We start from the raw sequence: 20495 nt of genomic DNA on the forward strand, positions 1-20495 counted from the left end.
TCTAGGTTGCAGATATGCAATCCGAATCACGGCAAAGTGTGGCCAGCAATAACTCTAGCTCGGTCTCAACACCACCATCGCCGACCAACGATCGGCTTAGCTCTAGCTACGATTCATAATGTTAAGAGAGGTGGTTATTTTAACAAATAAGAACAATAAGAACATTAGTATCCGTTGGTACCCGTTGTCTTGAAATTAGTCTAGTATTTGATTTTGTTACAGCGAAAAACGAACAGAAAACGAGCGATTTGAACGATTGAGCGATTAGTCAATTTCATTGTTCATTTGAAAATGTGTAGAACGGGATCTGCTATACATTGTGGTAAAGAGAAAACAAACCAAGCTGAATAAAGCTTGCTTGTCTCTAATTACATTATTTATTATTTTGTGAAATTTGAAGGAATAAAATTTTAAAGCGAGCTTTGGAAACTAAACTGATCTCTCTAATATAATTTTTTAAAAAATCTCGGACTGTTCCTTTATTACAAACATTGTTTTCCAACTGGTTGTGTTGATATAAACAAACACAATCAGACGTGAGTTTGCCTCTCGTTCTTACCGCAATAATTCTACCCATACTAACTGGCAAAAAAGAACCATGTCATTTATCAAAAAATACACTAACCCTATAGAGTGCATCAGCGAAGAGTCACCGTGCAATAATTAACTCTGGGATTCGGCTGAAAACAAATATCGTAGGTATCGATTGATCGATCCAAGTCCAAAGTCTAGAATCAATTTCACATGTCACAAGTAGAATAGTAATACTTTTTGTGCTAGATTTTTCCTCGGTACCCCTCAAAAGTAAGCGGGAAATCTTTGATCATCTCTGACTAATAAAACATAATCAAATTACTAAACCTAGAGCAACGAGTTCGTGAACAACAAATATACTGAAATGAGAAAGGTTTTGATTGCAGTTTTCCATTCATACTATAAACGAATTCAACTATAAACGAAAACGATCTAGTAATAATCCTGCTGATTAGAATGAAGCGTTTCTAAACACAACAAAAATTATATATGTCTGTCAAATGTTCATCAGTTTAAGTATAAAAGTAACCCATTCCACTTTCGACCGACTAGATAATGGTTCTGGTATTCAATTCAGCGTTCAACTCATGAGGAGGTACTTTTGCTTTTACTATTTTATAGAATTCGAATGATTATATCGTTCATCTGTGTCCATACTGAACTTGGACAAAAAAAGCGAAAAGGCGAAGCTAATGGTGCAAAATCAAATTTACTTGTACCTTTACACATATAAGCTCCTACACTAAACAAATCAAAGCAGATTTTACCATTGCCCCTTTGACAAAAGGGAAAGCATGCAGATGGAAAAGAAAGAAATAACGTTTAAAAAATAAACTGATGACAATATTTAGTATTTCTGATACAGACTTACTGTATTTGTTAGTAATATATACAAATTACCAAGGGAAAGTGTATATGCAAGAAACATTCAAGCGACACAGCAAGGATAAACCATGTAAAAAACAAAAAGATGAGTAATTGAATTAACCCAACTTAGTTAAGTCTCTGTTGTAAAAAGGCTTATATACTAAAACAATGTAAAAAACAACACTCGATACCGTTTGATACCATGTTTTCAAACGGTAGAAACGCCTCACAAGTTCAATTTAATATAAATATTTATTTACAATCTCAGTATAATTTATTTCATTAGTAAACTTCATTACCCATTTAACGTTTCTCACACCATTTTTCACCATTGCTCTCTTGCATTCTCATTCGTTTTCATCCGACCATACTTGTAAGAACTTACATTGAGTAACAGATTTTCGCAAATCGGCGAAACTATTGCGAATAATGACAAAAATACAATAAAGCAAACACTAATGAATAAAAACCAACGAGTTGGATACGAAACGATCGAACAAAGGGAAACCTGTTGGAAGAATTCAACAAAAACACGGAAAACATATACCTTACTATATAAAAATAAGTTAGCATTATATAGTATATACCGAAAGTCTAGTGTTTTATATAATTATATTACTTGTAAAATAACCACGACAAACTATATTAATATTATACAAGTACTAAAACAGAAAATCAACACATATCGTAAAAAGTTTCTCTCAAACTAAATATCACATCTCCTGTAGAAAATAAGGAGTAGAGTCAAGTCTGTGTTTGATCAAAATTACACACACAAATTTTACTGTATCTCTTTAACCGTGTCACTTATAAAAATTAAAATGCAGGGAAAACTAGTTGAAAATCTATTGTACCGGAGCATGTTAGAAAGAAGAAAATGTCGAAATTTGCAAGGAGATTGCTGATCTGGCAGGCGAGTTGGCAATGTGAAGAAACTAGCGCTTCCTACATCTCTTCTGAATGTATAAACGAAAAGATACACGAGAAAGAATGTCTTCAGAAACATCTCTGCCTTTTCTGGAGGAGCATAGAGATTCCAAATTGTTCTGATATAACGCCCTGCCGATACACTCGAAACTCGTTTCACTGCACTATGGTCCAGGAAACGAATTTATGTGGAAATTTGCATCCAGAACTCGTAACCAGGCTTTGCGACAATCACCTTCTACGATGTACACTAGATCACTCTTTTTTAGTGGTTTACATTCTGCGAACCACTTGGAACGTTGGTTGATTGTTGGTACGTATTCCTTGACCCATTTTCTCCACATTTCGTTGGCTGACTGCTGTGAACGCTTATATGTGTCTCGAAGCGATTTTGCAGCATTTGTTGGTGGTACAAATTCGTTGTTGATCATATCTTCCGCTTTCGCTAGTTTAGTTCTACCGCTACCCTTATGAGAAGCAGATGGTGGATCGAAATGCCATTGCGTTCTTGCATTGGTAAACTGATCAGCAAACTCAATATCCACTTGCTGGATTTGCTGCAAAAGTTACTTACCGGTCACACGTAAATTGGTTCCGTTGTCGGAAAACTACGCTGGGCCAGGACGACATATAAATCGCTGAATTGACATGATGCAAGCCTGCACACTTAAATCGTACGCCACCTCCAGTTCCGAATAGTTCACACCGACAAATGTAAACGGCTGTTCATTAGAATGAATCACTCAGATGAATCACTCCAACTACTCGATGGAAAGCGAGGAGGGTGATGTGGAAGATATCCGAGGTCATTCATTATCTAGTTCGAAGAGTAATCTAAGTGATCATTCGCTGGTAACGTCCGTATTTTATCCCAAAAATGTGACAAACAGTAGCAATCAAAATATGTCTTCCCTACAAAGTATGCATAGCGTAATGATGCCGAAGCAGAGGGTTCATCAGTTCCTTGTGCGTACGTTCTCTAGTCCCACTAAGTGTAACCACTGCACCTGATAGTTGGTGATCGTGAGTTGTGTGGTTTCGCTTGCCACATGATCTGCTGCCAGAAGGTGCCCACGCAGTATCCTGTGCGATCCGATCAAACCAAACGGCCGCTCGGTATTGATCGGACCCGACAGATACCGCGTACGAGGGCTACGTGAAGGTGCCCAAGCTAGGGGCGGTCAAGCGAGACTGGGTTCGACAGTTTGTTGTTGTTTGTGATTTTATGCTATTTCTGTACGACATCTCAACAGATCGCAGTGATTTACCAAGTGTTGATGTTACTCAGGTAAGGGATTTTTTTCAGATGAATAATGATGTGTCATGTTTTCTGCTTCTCTACCACAGGATATGAGAGATCCTGAATTTGCGGTGTCTGGAGTTCGCGAATGTGACGTTATTCATGCAGCTGAGAAAGACGTTCCTTGTATCTTTAGGGAGAGTAATAAGTCAAGGAAATTTTTTATTACTTCGTCCCACCCAAAATTTGTTTTTTGTTATCAATACCTTCAACTATTCACGTTTTCTTACTTAGCGCAAGTTCATGAGTCCAATTGCAGAACTGTTCATTGATTGATCTTCTAATCGACCCCGTTGAACTTACCTTTTACTAAAAAAATCCTAGTACTTCTACCAAAAATCATCATTATAATATCAGATTATTTTCAGACACAATTCTCGTTCAAGATTTTTCAACCACTTGCAAATAACATGTTTCTCCGTTACATGGAATAAACGTTTGATACATAAAATAAGATAGAATAACGACAGACCCCTCCCATCTTCTCCCCTTAGAGAGGGGTGAGGAGTATCTATTCCCCATAGAAACGTTTCGTGCCTCCTAAAATCTTCACATGCCAAATTTGGCTCCATTTGCTTGATTAGTTCACGAGTTATGCAGAAATTTGTGTTTCATTTGTATGGCAGCCCATCTTTAGAGAGGGGGTGGAGAGTCTAACCACCATAGAAACATTTATTGTACCCTAAAAACTCCATATGACTAATTTGGTTTCATTTGCTTGATTCATTCTCGAGTAATGCAGAAATTAGTGTTTCATTTGTATGGAGGCACCAAGGAGTATCTAATCATCATAGAATCATTTATTGCATCCCTAAAACCTTCACATGCAAAATTTCGTTTCATTTGCTTGATTAATTCTGGAGTAATTCAGAAATTTGTGTTTCATTTGTATGGTAGCCCCCCTTAGAGAGGGGAGTGGAGTTTCTAACCACAATAGAAACATTTATTGCACCCTAAAACCTCCATATGCCTAATTTGGTTTCATTTGCTAGATTAATTCTCGGGTAATGTAGAAATTCGTGTTTCATTTGTATGGCAGCCCCCCCTAAAAGAGGGGGGAGGAGTATTGTACCACCGTAAAAACATTTATTGCACCCTAAAACCTCCATATGATTAATTTGGTTTCATAAAACCAAAATAAACTCCCCCCACTAAAAGAGGGGGGAGGAGTATTGATTCACCGTAAAAATATTTATTGCACCCTAAAACCTTCACATGCCAAATTTGGTTTCGTTTGCTTGATTAATTCTCGAGTAATGTAGAAATTTGTGTTTCATTTGTATGGCAGCACCCCCTAAAAGAGGGGGGAGGAGTATTGAACCACCGTAAAAACATTTATTGCACCCTAAAATCTCCATATGACTAATTTGGTTTCATTTGCTTGATTAATTCTCGTGTGATGTAGAAATTTGTGAAATTTGAGGGGGGAGGAGTATTGAATCACCGTAAAAATATTTATTGCACCCTAAAACCTTCACATGCCAAATTTGGTTTCGTTTGCTTGATTAATTCTCGAGTAATGTAGAAATTTGTGTTCCATTTGTATGGCAGCCCCTCAAAGAGAGGGGGGTGGTGTGTCTAAACACCATACGAACAAAAAAGGATCGAGTTGAAGAGCTTTAGACATCGCTGGGAGAAACTAAAAGTATCGCACGAAAGCCACATCACAGAAGGTTAAAATTTGCAGGAATAAAGAATGAAGCATCTTGACGAACAAACGCGAGGTGATCGAACGGTGGAGACAACACTACAATGAGCAACTGAACAGCGCACAGACAGGAGGCCAAGGCGGTGTTGGAGAGGATTACACCAATTCATTAGACAACGTTCCACCCCCTATGATGAGTGAATTTAAGGGAGAACATTAATCAGCTAAAGAACCACAAAAGACCTCACAGCGAAGCTTTTCAAGGGAAGTCCGTCATTGTGCTATGTCGACTGGCCGCACCTTTATACAGACGCTCAGATAGGCCCCCTTCCCTGTTAGCATACGACCAAGATCCCACCGGGGTTGTTAACCCGGTGTTCACTATGGTTATTCGTACCCCAGTCGGCACCGCGGGGAGGTAGGGATAGGAGTTACTGCGCAAGAAACTAAAGGACCACGAATGGGATCTACTTTATACCTGCAGGTATACGAAATACCGTTGGATATGCTTTGCCCAGTCATTTACCAACCAAAACAATTGTAAAACAGTTGAATCACACCAAAACTACCATGTGTGTTGTGCTCAGACGTCTCCGCGAGCGAAACAGTGAAGCTCAAAAGTGGCAAAAGAGTCGTGATGGAATTACAATCGTCATCTGAATTGAAAACCATTGAGAAGCAACGAAATAAACCCTGATACTGTTGTCGCTCGTAGTATTGTTCTAAGTATCCGTCAGCGAACAGGTTTTATTTCTTACCGAGCAGGAAAGCAACTCAACAGAACGATGAAGCATGGTCTAGAGCCCAAAACTCACGCTCAGAGATTATATGAGCAGGTTCTGTTGAGGTACCATGGATGCCTGCTAAGCTTGTATTTCGAACAGTTTCCTGGTCAAAAATTTAACTTAGCTACTCTGCTCCCCATTCTCTATTCCTTACTCTCCACTCTATAATCTTTACTTTCTACTATCAATTCCTTACCCTGTACACCCAGGGCAATTAGAAAGACACAAATGACATTGAATGGTATGGTTCCCAGAGTAACTTTTACCATCTCAACGAGAAAGTACTACTTGCCTCATATTAAGCCTTGAATGTATTCTGAGTGGCAAGCTTCAGAATACGCGTAACCACTATGCAAATCGGAAGAAACTTCTTTGAAGAACGGGAATCGAACTCGAACTCGAACCTCCGGCAAGATATGTTAGAGACTAACCTCTCGACAGCGGGAACACAATATGACTTACTCCTACTCTCAGCGAATTCAGAAAAAACCCTTCTCGTCAATTCATAATTGGAACTCGACTATGTTGCATTGTCCTTTTTCGAGGAAAACACTGTCTATGTATATTTTAAACCATTTTATTTGAAACCAGTAAAAATTGTTTTATTCAACATGTATTGAAGCAGCATAGAATTCATTTTAAAATATTTCATATAACTTCCAAGTTTGTCCAAGTTCATAAGTACATACGTCCCTCGGTGTGGTCTTCATTCTATAAGGAATAATTCTGTTAAAAATTAGCAAAAGGTATATATGAAATGAATACTTACATTAAATATCATTCGGGTTGCTTGATCCTACGCCTCTCAGGATTCGCTTGTTCACGGCCTTAAACTTGCTTGAACAGGAACTCAAATCATTTCATGCAAGAAAAGAGAACATCAATGAAATCTTCAACGAAAAAGTCCAATAAATAAATTATATGCGATTTGCGATCTAAAATAAATAACAAAATCCTAAAAGGCAACTGAAAAAATGATGTAAAAATATTATATTGAATCCAACAACGAAAATCCCATCGAAAAACCCAATGCAAATAGCATAACAACAAAAATGCTAACATGAAAACAAAACATAAATATGAACATGAAAACAAACGCATAAAAATCAACTAAACGTATAACAAAAGCTGAAGTAAAATTTGCTACATAGAATGGTATAACGAAAACAGAACAAAACAAAATAACAACTTGCAACAAGAAGAAAGCCAAACATAACACACACAAACATCCACCACCACATTTAGTTCATACGATTAATTTAAAATGAGCTGAAAATCGATTCCGCCACCTCGCCCACCATGAACAGTAGGAACCGGAAGCAGCATCGACTTATTAGGCTTACGCCTGTTTTTGCCTTCAGTCGCTGATTTTCCTGCTGAAGTTTTTCGTTCTCCGCCTTCATTTTGCAGAGATCTCTCTCAGCTTTTATCCGCTTAAAAATTGCATAATTGATCTCTGAAATATCTCCTGGTTCCCAGTCACACACATCATCGATGTCATCCTCCAGATGTGTGTCACTGGGAACGAGCTGCGGCGGAGTTATATCCTCGATCAACTCTGCATTCGAATCAATTAAATTCCCAAACCATACCTGGATATCACTAGGAACGAGCTGCGGCGGAGTTATATCCTCGATCCACTCTGTATTCGAATCAATGAAATCCCCATACGATAGCTGGATATCACTAGGTACCAGCATCGGCGGAGTTTCGTCCTCAATCCTCTCAACGTTCGGGTCATTGTAGTTCAAAAACCATATTTCGCTTGCATTCTCAAGACCCTAGAAAAAAGATACTATTAGTGTTACCACACAATTTCAAAATGATTTTGCTTACTTTGTTTGAAGAACGATGTTTTTCCGGCCTAACTCCAGTCTCCTGACTGGCCCATGAGCTTCTGGGAATCCTTGATCCTGTTGGAATTCTTGATTTAACTTGTCCTCGCTCCATTTTCGCTTCTGGTGATGATTATAGCTGCTTCTCTCATGTAACTATAATCATCAGTGAGCAAAATCGTCGCATCAACAAAATGCTTGCTTCGATTGAAAATTAAAATTCGGAAAATAGGATCCCGGCCTACTTTCGCATCAATTTTCATTCTGACATCGTTTCTTGTTTTATTGTTGTGTTTCATGATATAATTTCTCACACAGCTTGTGAAAAACTTTCTCTCAGGAATTGTTAGTGAATCCTTATTGAAAAATTGTTCAAAGAGCTTTTCAAAGTAGGACTTCATCGAACATAAAGATAAAGGGCGCACAATGACTCCCTTAAGCTTGCAACCAGCATGGATGAAATCGCTTCATTTCTCCTCAGGTCAAATGGAATAGCTCTACCTAGTAATTTGAAGCGAAATAAATTCTTTATTTGTTGTTGTGAATGGAAACATGGTTGTGCATTTTTGGCTCTTGTAGGTACGAACTGGATCAAAGAACATTAGATTTCTGGAAAGGGCAAGATTTGCAATGCAGTGTGTTACGGACTGATTTTCAGAATGTGATATAAGAACTATTTGGTTTGTTTTATGTATACATAACATCAAATCAATGTTTTTGCTAGTTCTCTGTAATGCCACCATGCTAATCACTGTGCTTACAGATAACGAACTCTCTACTGGATAGCGGCCCATCACTACAAACTCTTATGCTGGCCGACACCGAGTCAGAGAAGGCTAAATGGGTAGCATTGAGCGAGTTACATCGGATCCTGAAAATAGACAACCTTCCGAACACGGAACAAGAAGTGTTGGACAGTTCGCTTTCGGCAATCCGGAGTGCGCTGAGTGCGCTCATCATCGACCCCGATCGGATTCTGCTTGGGACAGAGGATGGATTGTTCTGTTTAGATTTGGACTGAAACGAAATTGCACGAATAGGGGAAAGCAAAAAGGTATACCAGTTAAGGTATATAGCCGAGGAGCAGCTGCTGGACATTTTGTGTGGCAAACAGAGACATCTGCGACTACTTTCAATACGCGCTTTGGAGGCTACAGACGTAGAGTAGGTGACCGAATCCAAGAATTGTATAACAGCTTGCACCAGCATCATTGAACGTGGTCCACAGCTAGTGTTTTGTGTTGTCATCGCTCTGAAAAGACAAAATACCTCTCGAATTGTCGTCTATGTAGTTAATAGGAATCGTAGTCGTCATCATAAAATGTGTGAATTTACTGTTGCATATCCCGTGCAGAGTCTGCAAGTGCTTTCCGATATGCGACTAGCAGTGGGCCACCAGAGTGGCTTCACCGTCTATTGTTTGCAGGGAGAGGCTCAAGCGATGCGTATGGGTGGGTTTAGACTAGTGATATATTCATGTGAAGAAATATGATGAGATTTATAGAAATCGCATCATCCGTTTACACTAGCGTGAACTTCTATAATGAATATATTCATATCTTCGGTGAAATTATTCACCTGAAGTAGAACTGCATCCAACTTTAGTGATTTCTCACCAGTGAGAAATTCACAAGCGTTTACATGTGCTGAATTTATTCAAGTTATATATACCTCGAATAAGTGTATCATATTTATTCTCACCCGTTTACACCTATTTTCACGTGAATAAATCCATCTATAGCTATAGATCTCCCTAATGTAAACCCGCCATAAGATAAAACTAACTATGAAAGATGATTTCCACGTTTAAAACGTGTTTTATTCACAGCTCTTGTTCATCCGGAGAATCAATTGAATAATTTTCTTGCGTATTCCGAAGTCGACGCTTGGCGTGTTATAGAAATACAATCCGGACAAGGTTCCAGTGGTAATGATCAATATTAACAATCTGATTTTTGTCGTCTATGATACATCGTTACATTTTTTGTTTTCAGCCCACGGAGAGTATCTGCTAGTATTTCAAACGTTAGCTATTTATGTCGATTTGCAAGGCCGAAAGTCTCGAGACTGAGAAATTATGTACCCGGTCATACCCACCAATATAAGTAGGTTTCAACCTTACTGTGTCCCTGTATCCTTGTTTGATTCTTAATCATTCCGTTCTATTCTGCAGCTGTCCCAGCAGAACTGTCAACACGTAACCTCCACTAGTTTATTGTCAGAAAAATCTCACAAATACCCCGATCAACCATCACAACCAGAGCTAGTACTCACTCCATCAGCAGCAGCAACCTCATACCTACAGTAACCAACAGCAGGTGCATCTGATGAATCACTCCAACTACTCGATGGAAAGCGAGGAGGGTGATGTGGAAGATATCCGAGGTCATTCATTATCTAGTTCGAAGATTAATCTAAGTGATCATTCGCTGGTAACGTCCGTATTTTATCCCAAAAATGTGACAAACAGTAGCAATCAAAATATGTCTTCCCTACAAAGTATGCATAGCGTAATGATGCCGAAGCAGGAGGTTCATCAGTTCCTTGTGCGTACGTTCTCTAGTCCCACTAAGTGTAACCACTGCACCTGATAGTTGGTGATCGTGAGTTGTGTGGTTTCGCTTGCCACATGATCTGCTGCCAGAAGGTGCCCACGCAGTATCCTGTGCGATCCGATCAAACCAAACGGCCGCTCGGTATTGATCGGACCCGACAGATACCGCGTACGAGGGCTACGTGAAGGTGCCCAAGCTAGGGGCGGTCAAGCGAGACTGGGTTCGACAGTTTGTTGTTGTTTGTGATTTTATGCTATTTCTGTACGACATCTCAACAGATCGCAGTGATTTACCAAGTGTTGATGTTACTCAGGTAAGGGATTTTTTTCAGATGAATAATGATGTGTCATGTTTTCTGCTTCTCTACCACAGGATATGAGAGATCCTGAATTTGCGGTGTCTGGAGTTTGCGAATGTGACGTTATTCATGCAGCTGAGAAAGACGTTCCTTGTATCTTTAGGGAGAGTTATAAGTCAAGGAAATTTTTTATTACTTCGTCCCACCCAAAATTTGTTTTTTGTTATCAATACCTTCAACTATTCACGTTTTCTTACTAAGCGCAAGTTCATGAGTCCAATCGCAGAACTGTTCATTGATTGATCTTCTAATCGACCCCGTTGAACTTACCTTTTACTAAAAAAATCCTAGTACTTCTACCAAAAATCATCATTATAATATCAGATTATTTTCAGACACAATTCTCGTTCAAGATTTTTCAACCACTTGCAAATAACATGTTTCTCCGTTACATGGAATAAACGTTTGATACATAAAATAAGATAGAATAACGACAGACCCCTCCCATCTTCTCCCCTTAGAGAGGGGTGAGGAGTATCTATTCCCCATAGAAACGTTTCGTGCCTCCTAAAATCTTCACATGCCAAATTTGGCTCCATTTGCTTGATTAGTTCACGAGTTATGCAGAAATTTGTGTTTCATTTGTATGGCAGCCCATCTTTAGAGAGGGGGTGGAGAGTCTAACCACCATAGAAACATTTATTGTACCCTAAAAACTCCATATGACTAATTTGGTTTCATTTGCTTGATTCATTCTCGAGTAATGCAGAAATTAGTGTTTCATTTGTATGGAGGCACCAAGGAGTATCTAATCATCATAGAATCATTTATTGCATCCCTAAAACCTTCACATGCAAAATTTCGTTTCATTTGCTTGATTAATTCTGGAGTAATTCAGAAATTTGTGTTTCATTTGTATGGTAGCCCCCCTTAGAGAGGGGAGTGGAGTTTCTAACCACAATAGAAACATTTATTGCACCCTAAAACCTCCATATGCCTAATTTGGTTTCATTTGCTAGATTAATTCTCGGGTAATGTCGAAATTCGTGTTTCATTTGTATGGCAGCCCCCCCTAAAAGAGGGGGGAGGAGTATTGTACCACCGTAAAAACATTTATTGCACCCTAAAACCTCCATATGATTAATTTGGTTTCATAAAACCAAAATAAACTCCCCCCACTAAAAGAGGGGGGAAAAGTATTGATTCACCGTAAAAATATTTATTGCACCCTAAAACCTTCACATGCCAAATTTGGTTTCGTTTGCTTGATTAATTCTCGAGTAATGTAGAAATTTGTGTTCCATTTGTATGGCAGCCCCTCAAAGAGAGGGGGGTGGTGTGTCTAAACACCATACGAACAAAAAAGGATCGAGTTGAAGAGCTTTAGACATCGCTGGGAGAAACTAAAAGTATCGCACGAAAGCCACATCACAGAACGTTAAAATTTGCAGGAATAAAGAATGAAGCATCTTGACGAACAAACGCGAGGTGATCGAACGGTGGAGACAACACTACAATGAGCAACTGAACAGCGCACAGACAGGAGGCCAAGGCGGTGTTGGAGAGGATTACACCAATTCATTAGACAACGTTCCACCCCCTATGATGAGTGAATTTAAGGGAGAACATTAATCAGCTAAAGAACCACAAAAGACCTCACAGCGAAGCTTTTCAAGGGAAGTCCGTCATTGTGCTATGTCGACTGGCCGCACCTTTATACAGACGCTCAGATAGGCCCCCTTCCCTGTTAGCATACGACCAAGATCCCACCGGGGTTGTTAACCCGGTGTTCACTATGGTTATTCGTACCCCAGTCGGCACCGCGGGGAGGTAGGGATAGGAGTTACTGCGCAAGAAACTAAAGGACCACGAATGGGATCTACTTTATACCTGCAGGTATACGAAATACCGTTGGATATGCTTTGCCCAGTCATTTACCAACCAAAACAATTGTAAAACAGTTGAATCACACCAAAACTACCATGTGTGTTGTGCTCAGACGTCTCCGCGAGCGAAACAGTGAAGCTCAAAAGTGGCAAAAGAGTCGTGATGGAATTACAATCGTCATCTGAATTGAAAACCATTGAGAAGCAACGAAATAAACCCTGATACTGTTGTCGCTCGTAGTATTGTTCTAAGTATCCGTCAGCGAACAGGTTTTATTTCTTACCGAGCAGGAAAGCAACTCAACAGAACGATGAAGCATGGTCTAGAGCCCAAAACTCACGCTCAGAGATTATATGAGCAGGTTCTGTTGAGGTACCATGGATGCCTGCTAAGCTTGTATTTCGAACAGTTTCCTGGTCAAAAATTTAACTTAGCTACTCTGCTCCCCATTCTCTATTCCTTACTCTCCACTCTATAATCTTTACTTTCTACTATCAATTCCTTACCCTCTACACCCAGGGCAATTAGAAAGACACAAATGACATTGAATGGTATGGTTCCCAGAGTAACTTTTACCATCTCAACGTGAAAGTACTACTTGCCTCATATTAAGCCTTGAATGTATTCTGAGTGGCAAGCTTCAGAATACGCGTAACCACTATGCAAATCGGAAGAAACTTCTTTGAAGAACGGGGATCGAACTCGAACTCGAACCTCCGGCAAGATATGTTAGAGACTAACCTCTCGACAGCGGGAACACAATATGACTTACTCCTACTCTCAGCGAATTCAGAAAAAACCCTTCTCGTCAATTCATAATTGGAACTCGACTATGTTGCATTGTCCTTTTTCGAGGAAAACACTGTCTATGTATATTTTAAACCATTTTATTTGAAACCAGTAAAAATTGTTTTATTCAACATGTATTGAAGCAGCATAGAATTCATTTTAAAATATTTCATATAACTTCCAAGTTTGTCCAAGTTCATAAGTACATACGTCCCTCGGTGTGGTCTTCATTCTATAAGGAATAATTCTGTTAAAAATTAGCAAAAGGTATATATGAAATGAATACTTACATTAAATTTCATTAGTGTTGCTTGATCCTACGCTTCTCAGTATTCGCTTGTTCCCGGTCTTAAACTTGCTTGAACAGGAACTCAAATCATTTCATGCAAGAAAAGAGAACATCAATGAAATCTTCAACGAAAAAGTCCAATAAATAAATTATATGCGATTTGCGATCTAGAATAAATAACAAAATCCTAAAAGGCAACTGAAAAAATGATGTAAAAATATTATATTGAATCCAACAACGAAAATCCCATCGAAAAACCCAATGCAAATAGCATAACAACAAAAATGCTAACATGAAAACAAAACATAAATATGAACATGAAAACAAACGCATAAAAATCAACTAAACGTATAACAAAAGCTGAAGTAAAATTTGCTACATAGAATGGTATAACGAAAACAGAACAAAACAAAATAACAACTTGCAACAAGAAGAAAGCCAAACATAACACACACAAACATCCACCACCACATTTAGTTCATACGATTAATTTAAAATGAGCTGAAAATCGATTCCGCCACCTCGCCCACCATGAACAGTAGGAACCGGAAGCAGCATCGACTTATTAGGCTTACGCCTGTTTTTGCCTTCAGTCGCTGATTTTCCTGCTGAAGTTTTTCGTTCTCCGCCTTCATTTTGCAGAGATCTCTCTCAGCTTTTATCCGCTTAAAAATTGCATAATTGATCTCTGAAATATCTCCTGGTTCCCAGTCACACACATCATCGATGTCATCCTCCAGATGTGTGTCACTGGGAACGAGCTGCGGCGGAGTTATATCCTCGATCAACTCTGCATTCGAATCAATTAAATTCCCAAACCATACCTGGATATCACTAGGAACGAGCTGCGGCGGAGTTATATCCTCGATCCACTCTGTATTCGAATCAATGAAATCCCCATACGATAGCTGGATATCACTAGGTACCAGCATCGGCGGAGTTTCGTCCTCAATCCTCTCAACGTTCGGGTCATTGTAGTTCAAAAACCATATTTCGCTTGCATTCTCAAGACCCTAGAAAAAAGATACTATTAGTGTTACCACACAATTTCAAAATGATTTTGCTTACTTTGTTTGAAGAACGATGTTTTTCCGGCCTAACTCCAGTCTCCTGACTGGCCCATGAGCTTCTGGGAATCCTTGATCCTGTTGGAATTCTTGATTTAACTTGTCCTCGCTCCATTTTCGCTTCTGGTGATGATTATAGCTGCTTCTCTCATGTAACTATAATCATCAGTGAGCAAAATCGTCGCATCAACAAAATGCTTGCTTCGATTGAAAATTAAAATTCGGAAAATAGGATCCCGGCCTACTTTCGCATCAATTTTCATTCTGACATCGTTTCTTGTTTTATTGTTGTGTTTCATGATATAATTTCTCACACAGCTTGTGAAAAACTTTCTCTCAGGAATTGTTAGTGAATCCTTATTGAAAAATTGTTCAAAGAGCTTTTCAAAGTAGGACTTCATCGAACATAAAGATAAAGGGCGCACAATGACTCCCTTAAGCTTGCAACCAGCATGGATGAAATCGCTTCATTTCTCCTCAGGTCAAATGGAATAGCTCTACCTAGTAATTTGAAGCGAAATAAATTCTTTATTTGTTGTTGTGAATGGAAACATGGTTGTGCATTTTTGGCTCTTGTAGGTACGAACTGGATCAAAGAACATTAGATTTCTGGAAAGGGCAAGATTTGCAATGCAGTGTGTTACGGACTGATTTTCAGAATGTGATATAAGAACTATTTGGTTTGTTTTATGTATACATAACATCAAATCAATGTTTTTGCTAGTTCTCTGTAATGCCACCATGCTAATCACTGTGCTTACAGATAACGAACTCTCTACTGGATAGCGGCCCATCACTACAAACTCTTATGCTGGCCGACACCGAGTCAGAGAAGGCTAAATGGGTAGCATTGAGCGAGTTACATCGGATCCTGAAAATAGACAACCTTCCGAACACGGAACAAGAAGTGTTGGACAGTTCGCCTTCGGCAATCCGGAGTGCGCTGAGTGCGCTCATCATCGACCCCGATCGGATTCTGCTTGGGACAGAGGATGGATTGTTCTGTTTAGATTTGGACTGAAACGAAATTGCACGAATAGGGGAAAGCATAAAGGTATACCATTTAAGGTATATAGCCGAGGAGCAGCTGCTGGACATTTTGTGTGGCAAACAGAGACATCTGCGACTACTTTCAATACGCGCTTTGGAGGCTACAGACGTAGAGTGGATTGAGGTGACCGAATCCAAGAATTGTATAACAGCTTGCACCAGCATCATTGAACGTGGTCCACAGCTAGTGTTTTGTGTTGTCATCGCTCTGAAAAGACAAAATACCTCTCGAATTGTCGTCTATGTAGTTAATAGGAATCGTAGTCGTCATCATAAAATGTGTGAATTTACTGTTGCATATCCCGTGCAGAGTCTGCAAGTGCTTTCCGATATGCGACTAGCAGTGGGCCACCAGAGTGACTTCACCGTCTATTGTTTGCAGGGAGAGGCTCAAGCGAAGCGTATGGGTGGGTTTAGACTAGTGATATATTCATGTGAAGAAATATGATGAGATTTATAGAAATCGCATCATCCGTTTACACTAGCGTGAACTTCTATAATGAATATATTCATATCTTCGGTGAAATTATTCACCTGAAGTAGAACTGCATCCAACTTTAGTGATTTCTCACCAGTGAGAAATTCACAAGCGTTTACATGTGCTGAATTTATTCAAGTTATATATACCTCGAATAAGTGTATCATATTTATTCTCACCCGTTTACACCTATTTTCACGTGAATAAATCCATCTATAGCTATAGATCTCCCTAATGTAAACCCGCCATAAGATAAAACTAACTATGAAAGATGATTTCCACGTTTAAAACGTGTTTTATTCACAGCTCTTGTTCATCCGGAGAATCAATTGAATAATTTTCTTGCGTATTCCGAAGTCGACGCTTGGCGTGTTATAGAAATACAATCCGGACAAGGTTCCAGTGGTAATGATCAATATTAACAATCTGATTTTTGTCGTCTATGATACATCGTTACATTTTTTGTTTTCAGCCCACGGAGAGTATCTGCTAGTATTTCAAACGTTAGCTATTTATGTCGATTTGCAAGGCCGAAAGTCTCGAGACTGAGAAATTATGTACCCGGTCATACCCACCAATATAAGTAGGTTTCAACCTTACTGTGTCCCTGTATCCTTGTTTGATTCTTAATCATTCCGTTCTATTCTGCAGCTGTCCCAGCAGAACTGTCAACACGTAACCTCCACTAGTTTATTGTCAGAAAAATCTCACAAATACCCCGATCAACCATCACAACCAGAGCTAGTACTCACTCCATCAGCAGCAGCAACCTCATACCTACAGTAACCAACAGCAGGTGCATCTGATGAATCACTCCAACTACTCGATGGAAAGCGAGGAGGGTGATGTGGAAGATATCCGAGGTCATTCATTATCTAGTTCGAAGATTAATCTAAGTGATCATTCGCTGGTAACGTCCGTATTTTATCCCAAAAATGTGACAAACAGTAGCAATCAAAATATGTCTTCCCTACAAAGTATGCATAGCGTAATGATGCCGAAGCAGGAGGTTCATCAGTTCCTTGTGCGTACGTTCTCTAGTCCCACTAAGTGTAACCACTGCACCTGATAGTTGGTGATCGTGAGTTGTGTGGTTTCGCTTGCCACATGATCTGCTGCCAGAAGGTGCCCACGCAGTATCCTGTGCGATCCGATCAAACCAAACGGCCGCTCGGTATTGATCGGACCCGACAGATACCGCGTACGAGGGCTACGTGAAGGTGCCCAAGCTAGGGGCGGTCAAGCGAGACTGGGTTCGACAGTTTGTTGTTGTTTGTGATTTTATGCTATTTCTGTACGACATCTCAACAGATCGCAGTGATTTACCAAGTGTTGATGTTACTCAGGTAAGGGATTTTTTTCAGATGAATAATGATGTGTCATGTTTTCTGCTTCTCTACCACAGGATATGAGAGATCCTGAATTTGCGGTGTCTGGAGGAGAAGTCCGTCATTGTGCTATGTCGACTGGCCGCACCTTTATACAGACGCTCAGATAGGCCCCCTTCCCTGTTAGCATACGACCAAGATCCCACCGGGTTTGTTAACCCGGTGTTCACTATGGTTATTCGTACCCCAGTCGGCACCGCGGGGAGGTAGGGATAGGAGTTACTGCGCAAGAAACTAAAGGACCACGAATGGGATCTACTTTATACCTGCAGGTATACGAAATACCGTTGGATATGCTTTGCCCAGTCATTTACCAACCAAAACAATTGTAAAACAGTTGAATCACACCAAAACTACCATGTGTGTTGTGCTCAGACGTCTCCGCGAGCGAAACAGTGAAGCTCAAAAGTGGCAAAAGAGTCGTGATGGAATTACAATCGTCATCTGAATTGAAAACCATTGAGAAGCAACGAAATAAACCCTGATACTGTTGTCGCTCGTAGTATTGTTCTAAGTATCCGTCAGCGAACAGGTTTTATTTCTTACCGAGCAGGAAAGCAACTCAACAGAACGATGAAGCATGGTCTAGAGCCCAAAACTCACGCTCAGAGATTATATGAGCAGGTTCTGTTGAGGTACCATGGATGCCTGCTAAGCTTGTATTTCGAACAGTTTCCTGGTCAAAAATTTAACTTAGCTACTCTGCTCCCCATTCTCTATTCCTTACTCTCCACTCTATAATCTTTACTTTCTACTATCAATTCCTTACCCTCTACACCCAGGGCAATTAGAAAGACACAAATGACATTGAATGGTATGGTTCCCAGAGTAACTTTTACCATCTCAACGTGAAAGTACTACTTGCCTCATATTAAGCCTTGAATGTATTCTGAGTGGCAAGCTTCAGAATACGCGTAACCACTATGCAAATCGGAAGAAACTTCTTTGAAGAACGGGAATCGAACTCGAACTCGAACCTCCGGCAAGATATGTTAGAGACTAACCTCTCGACAGCGGGAACACAATATGACTTACTCCTACTCTCAGCGAATTCAGAAAAAACCCTTCTCGTCAATTCATAATTGGAACTCGACTATGTTGCATTGTCCTTTTTCGAAGAAAACACTGTCTATGTATATTTTAAACCATTTTATTTGAAACCAGTAAAAATTGTTTTATTCAACATGTATTGAAGCAGCATAGAATTCATTTTAAAATATTTCATATAACTTCCAAGTTTGTCCAAGGTCATAAGTACATACGTCCCTCGGTGTGGTCTTCATTCTATAAGGAATAATTCTGTTAAAAATTAGCAAAAGGTATATATGAAATGAATACTTACATTAAATTTCATTAGTGTTGCTTGATCCTACGCTTCTCAGTATTCGCTTGTTCCCGGTCTTAAACTTGCTTGAACAGGAACTCAAATCATTTCATGCAAGAAAAGAGAACATCAATGAAATCTTCAACGAAAAAGTCCAATAAATAAATTATATGCGATTTGCGATCTAGAATAAATAACAAAATCCTAAAAGGCAACTGAAAAAATGATGTAAAAATATTATATTGAATCCAACAACGAAAATCCCATCGAAAAACCCAATGCAAATAGCATAACAACAAAAATGCTAACATGAAAACAAAACATAAATATGAACATGAAAACAAACGCATAAAAATCAACTAAACGTATAACAAAAGCTGAAGTAAAATTTGCTACATAGAATGGTATAACGAAAACAGAACAAAACAAAATAACAACTTGCAACAAGAAGAAAGCCAAACATAACACACACAAACATCCACCACCACATTTAGTTCATACGATTAATTTAAAATGAGCTGAAAATCGATTCCGCCACCTCGCCCACCATGAACAGTAGGAACCGGAAGCAGCATCGACTTATTAGGCTTACGCCTGTTTTTGCCTTCAGTCGCTGATTTTCCTGCTGAAGTTTTTCGTTCTCCGCCTTCATTTTGCAGAGATCTCTCTCAGCTTTTATCCGCTTAAAAATTGCATAATTGATCTCTGAAATATCTCCTGGTTCCCAGTCACACACATCATCGATGTCATCCTCCAGATGTGTGTCACTGGGAACGAGCTGCGGCGGAGTTATATCCTCGATCAACTCTGCAGAACTGTCAACACGTAACCTCCACTAGTTTATTGTCAGAAAAATCTCACAAATACCCCGATCAACCATCACAACCAGAGCTAGTACTCACTCCATCAGCAGCAGCAACCTCATACCTACAGTAACCAACAGCAGGTGCATCTGATGAATCACTCCAACTACTCGATGGAAAGCGAGGAGGGTGATGTGGAAGATATCCGAGGTTTTTCATTATCTAGTTCGAAGAGTAATCTAAGTGATCATTCGCTGGTAACGTCCGTATTTTATCCCAAAAATGTGACAAACAGTAGCAATCAATATATGTCTTCCCTACAAAGTATGCATAGCGTAATGATGCCGAAGCAGGAGGTTCATCAGTTCCTTGTGCGTACGTTCTCTAGTCCCACTAAGTGTAACCACTGCACCTGATAGTTGGTGATCGTGAGTTGTGTGGTTTCGCTTGCCACATGATCTGCTGCCAGAAGGTGCCCACGCAGTATCCTGTGCGATCCGATCAAACCAAACGGCCGCTCGGTATTGATCGGACCCGACAGATACCGCGTACGAGGGCTACGTGAAGGTGCCCAAGCTAGGGGCGGTCAAGCGAGACTGGGTTCGACAGTTTGTTGTTGTTTGTGATTTTATGCTATTTCTGTACGACATCTCAACAGATCGCAGTGATTT

General features: G+C 39.7%; 3 protein-coding genes and 2 long non-coding RNA genes across 15 annotated transcripts in view; 3 read left to right on the forward strand and 2 right to left on the reverse strand.

Moving 5' to 3' along the window:
* Positions 1–2080, forward strand: part of LOC129770756 (serine/threonine-protein kinase Genghis Khan) — a 286646-nt gene extending 284566 nt beyond the window's left edge. For all 11 annotated transcript variants that reach the window (XM_055773799.1, XM_055773800.1, XM_055773796.1 and 8 more), the window contains one exon: positions 6–2080. In XM_055773799.1, the coding sequence (XP_055629774.1) occupies positions 6–119 (114 nt within the window). In that variant the 3' untranslated portion in view covers positions 120–2080. The remainder of the gene's footprint in view (positions 1–5) is intronic.
* Positions 2081–7091: 5011 nt separating this feature from the next.
* LOC129769576 (uncharacterized) lies at positions 7092–8485 on the reverse strand. Its single transcript, XM_055771935.1, has 2 exons — positions 7898–8485; positions 7092–7842 (listed from the first exon to the last, which is right to left on the reverse strand). The coding sequence occupies exons 1-2, from the start codon at positions 8009–8011 to the stop codon at positions 7321–7323; spliced, it is 636 nt and encodes a 211-aa protein (XP_055627910.1). The 5' UTR covers positions 8012–8485; the 3' UTR covers positions 7092–7320.
* Positions 8486–9110: 625 nt separating this feature from the next.
* Positions 9111–10915, forward strand: LOC129769577 (uncharacterized). Its single transcript, XR_008741917.1, has 4 exons — positions 9111–9823; positions 9891–10001; positions 10070–10328; positions 10397–10915. It is a non-coding gene; the product is annotated as an uncharacterized LOC129769577 (long non-coding RNA).
* A 2628-nt stretch (positions 10916–13543) lies between these two features.
* On the reverse strand, positions 13544–15370 carry LOC129770458 (uncharacterized). The gene is made up of 3 exons (XM_055773300.1): positions 14783–15370; positions 13716–14727; positions 13544–13657 (listed from the first exon to the last, which is right to left on the reverse strand). The coding sequence occupies exons 1-2, from the start codon at positions 14894–14896 to the stop codon at positions 14206–14208; spliced, it is 636 nt and encodes a 211-aa protein (XP_055629275.1). The 5' UTR covers positions 14897–15370; the 3' UTR covers positions 13544–13657; positions 13716–14205.
* Positions 15371–16243: 873 nt separating this feature from the next.
* LOC129771022 (uncharacterized) lies at positions 16244–17634 on the forward strand. The gene is made up of 4 exons (XR_008742258.1): positions 16244–16714; positions 16782–16892; positions 16961–17219; positions 17288–17634. It is a non-coding gene; the product is annotated as an uncharacterized LOC129771022 (long non-coding RNA).
* The last annotated feature ends 2861 nt before the right edge of the window (positions 17635–20495 follow it).

The sequence above is a fragment of the Toxorhynchites rutilus genome, chromosome 2 (genome assembly GCF_029784135.1).
Source record: "Toxorhynchites rutilus septentrionalis strain SRP chromosome 2, ASM2978413v1, whole genome shotgun sequence".
NCBI lineage: Eukaryota > Metazoa > Arthropoda > Insecta > Diptera > Culicidae > Toxorhynchites > Toxorhynchites rutilus.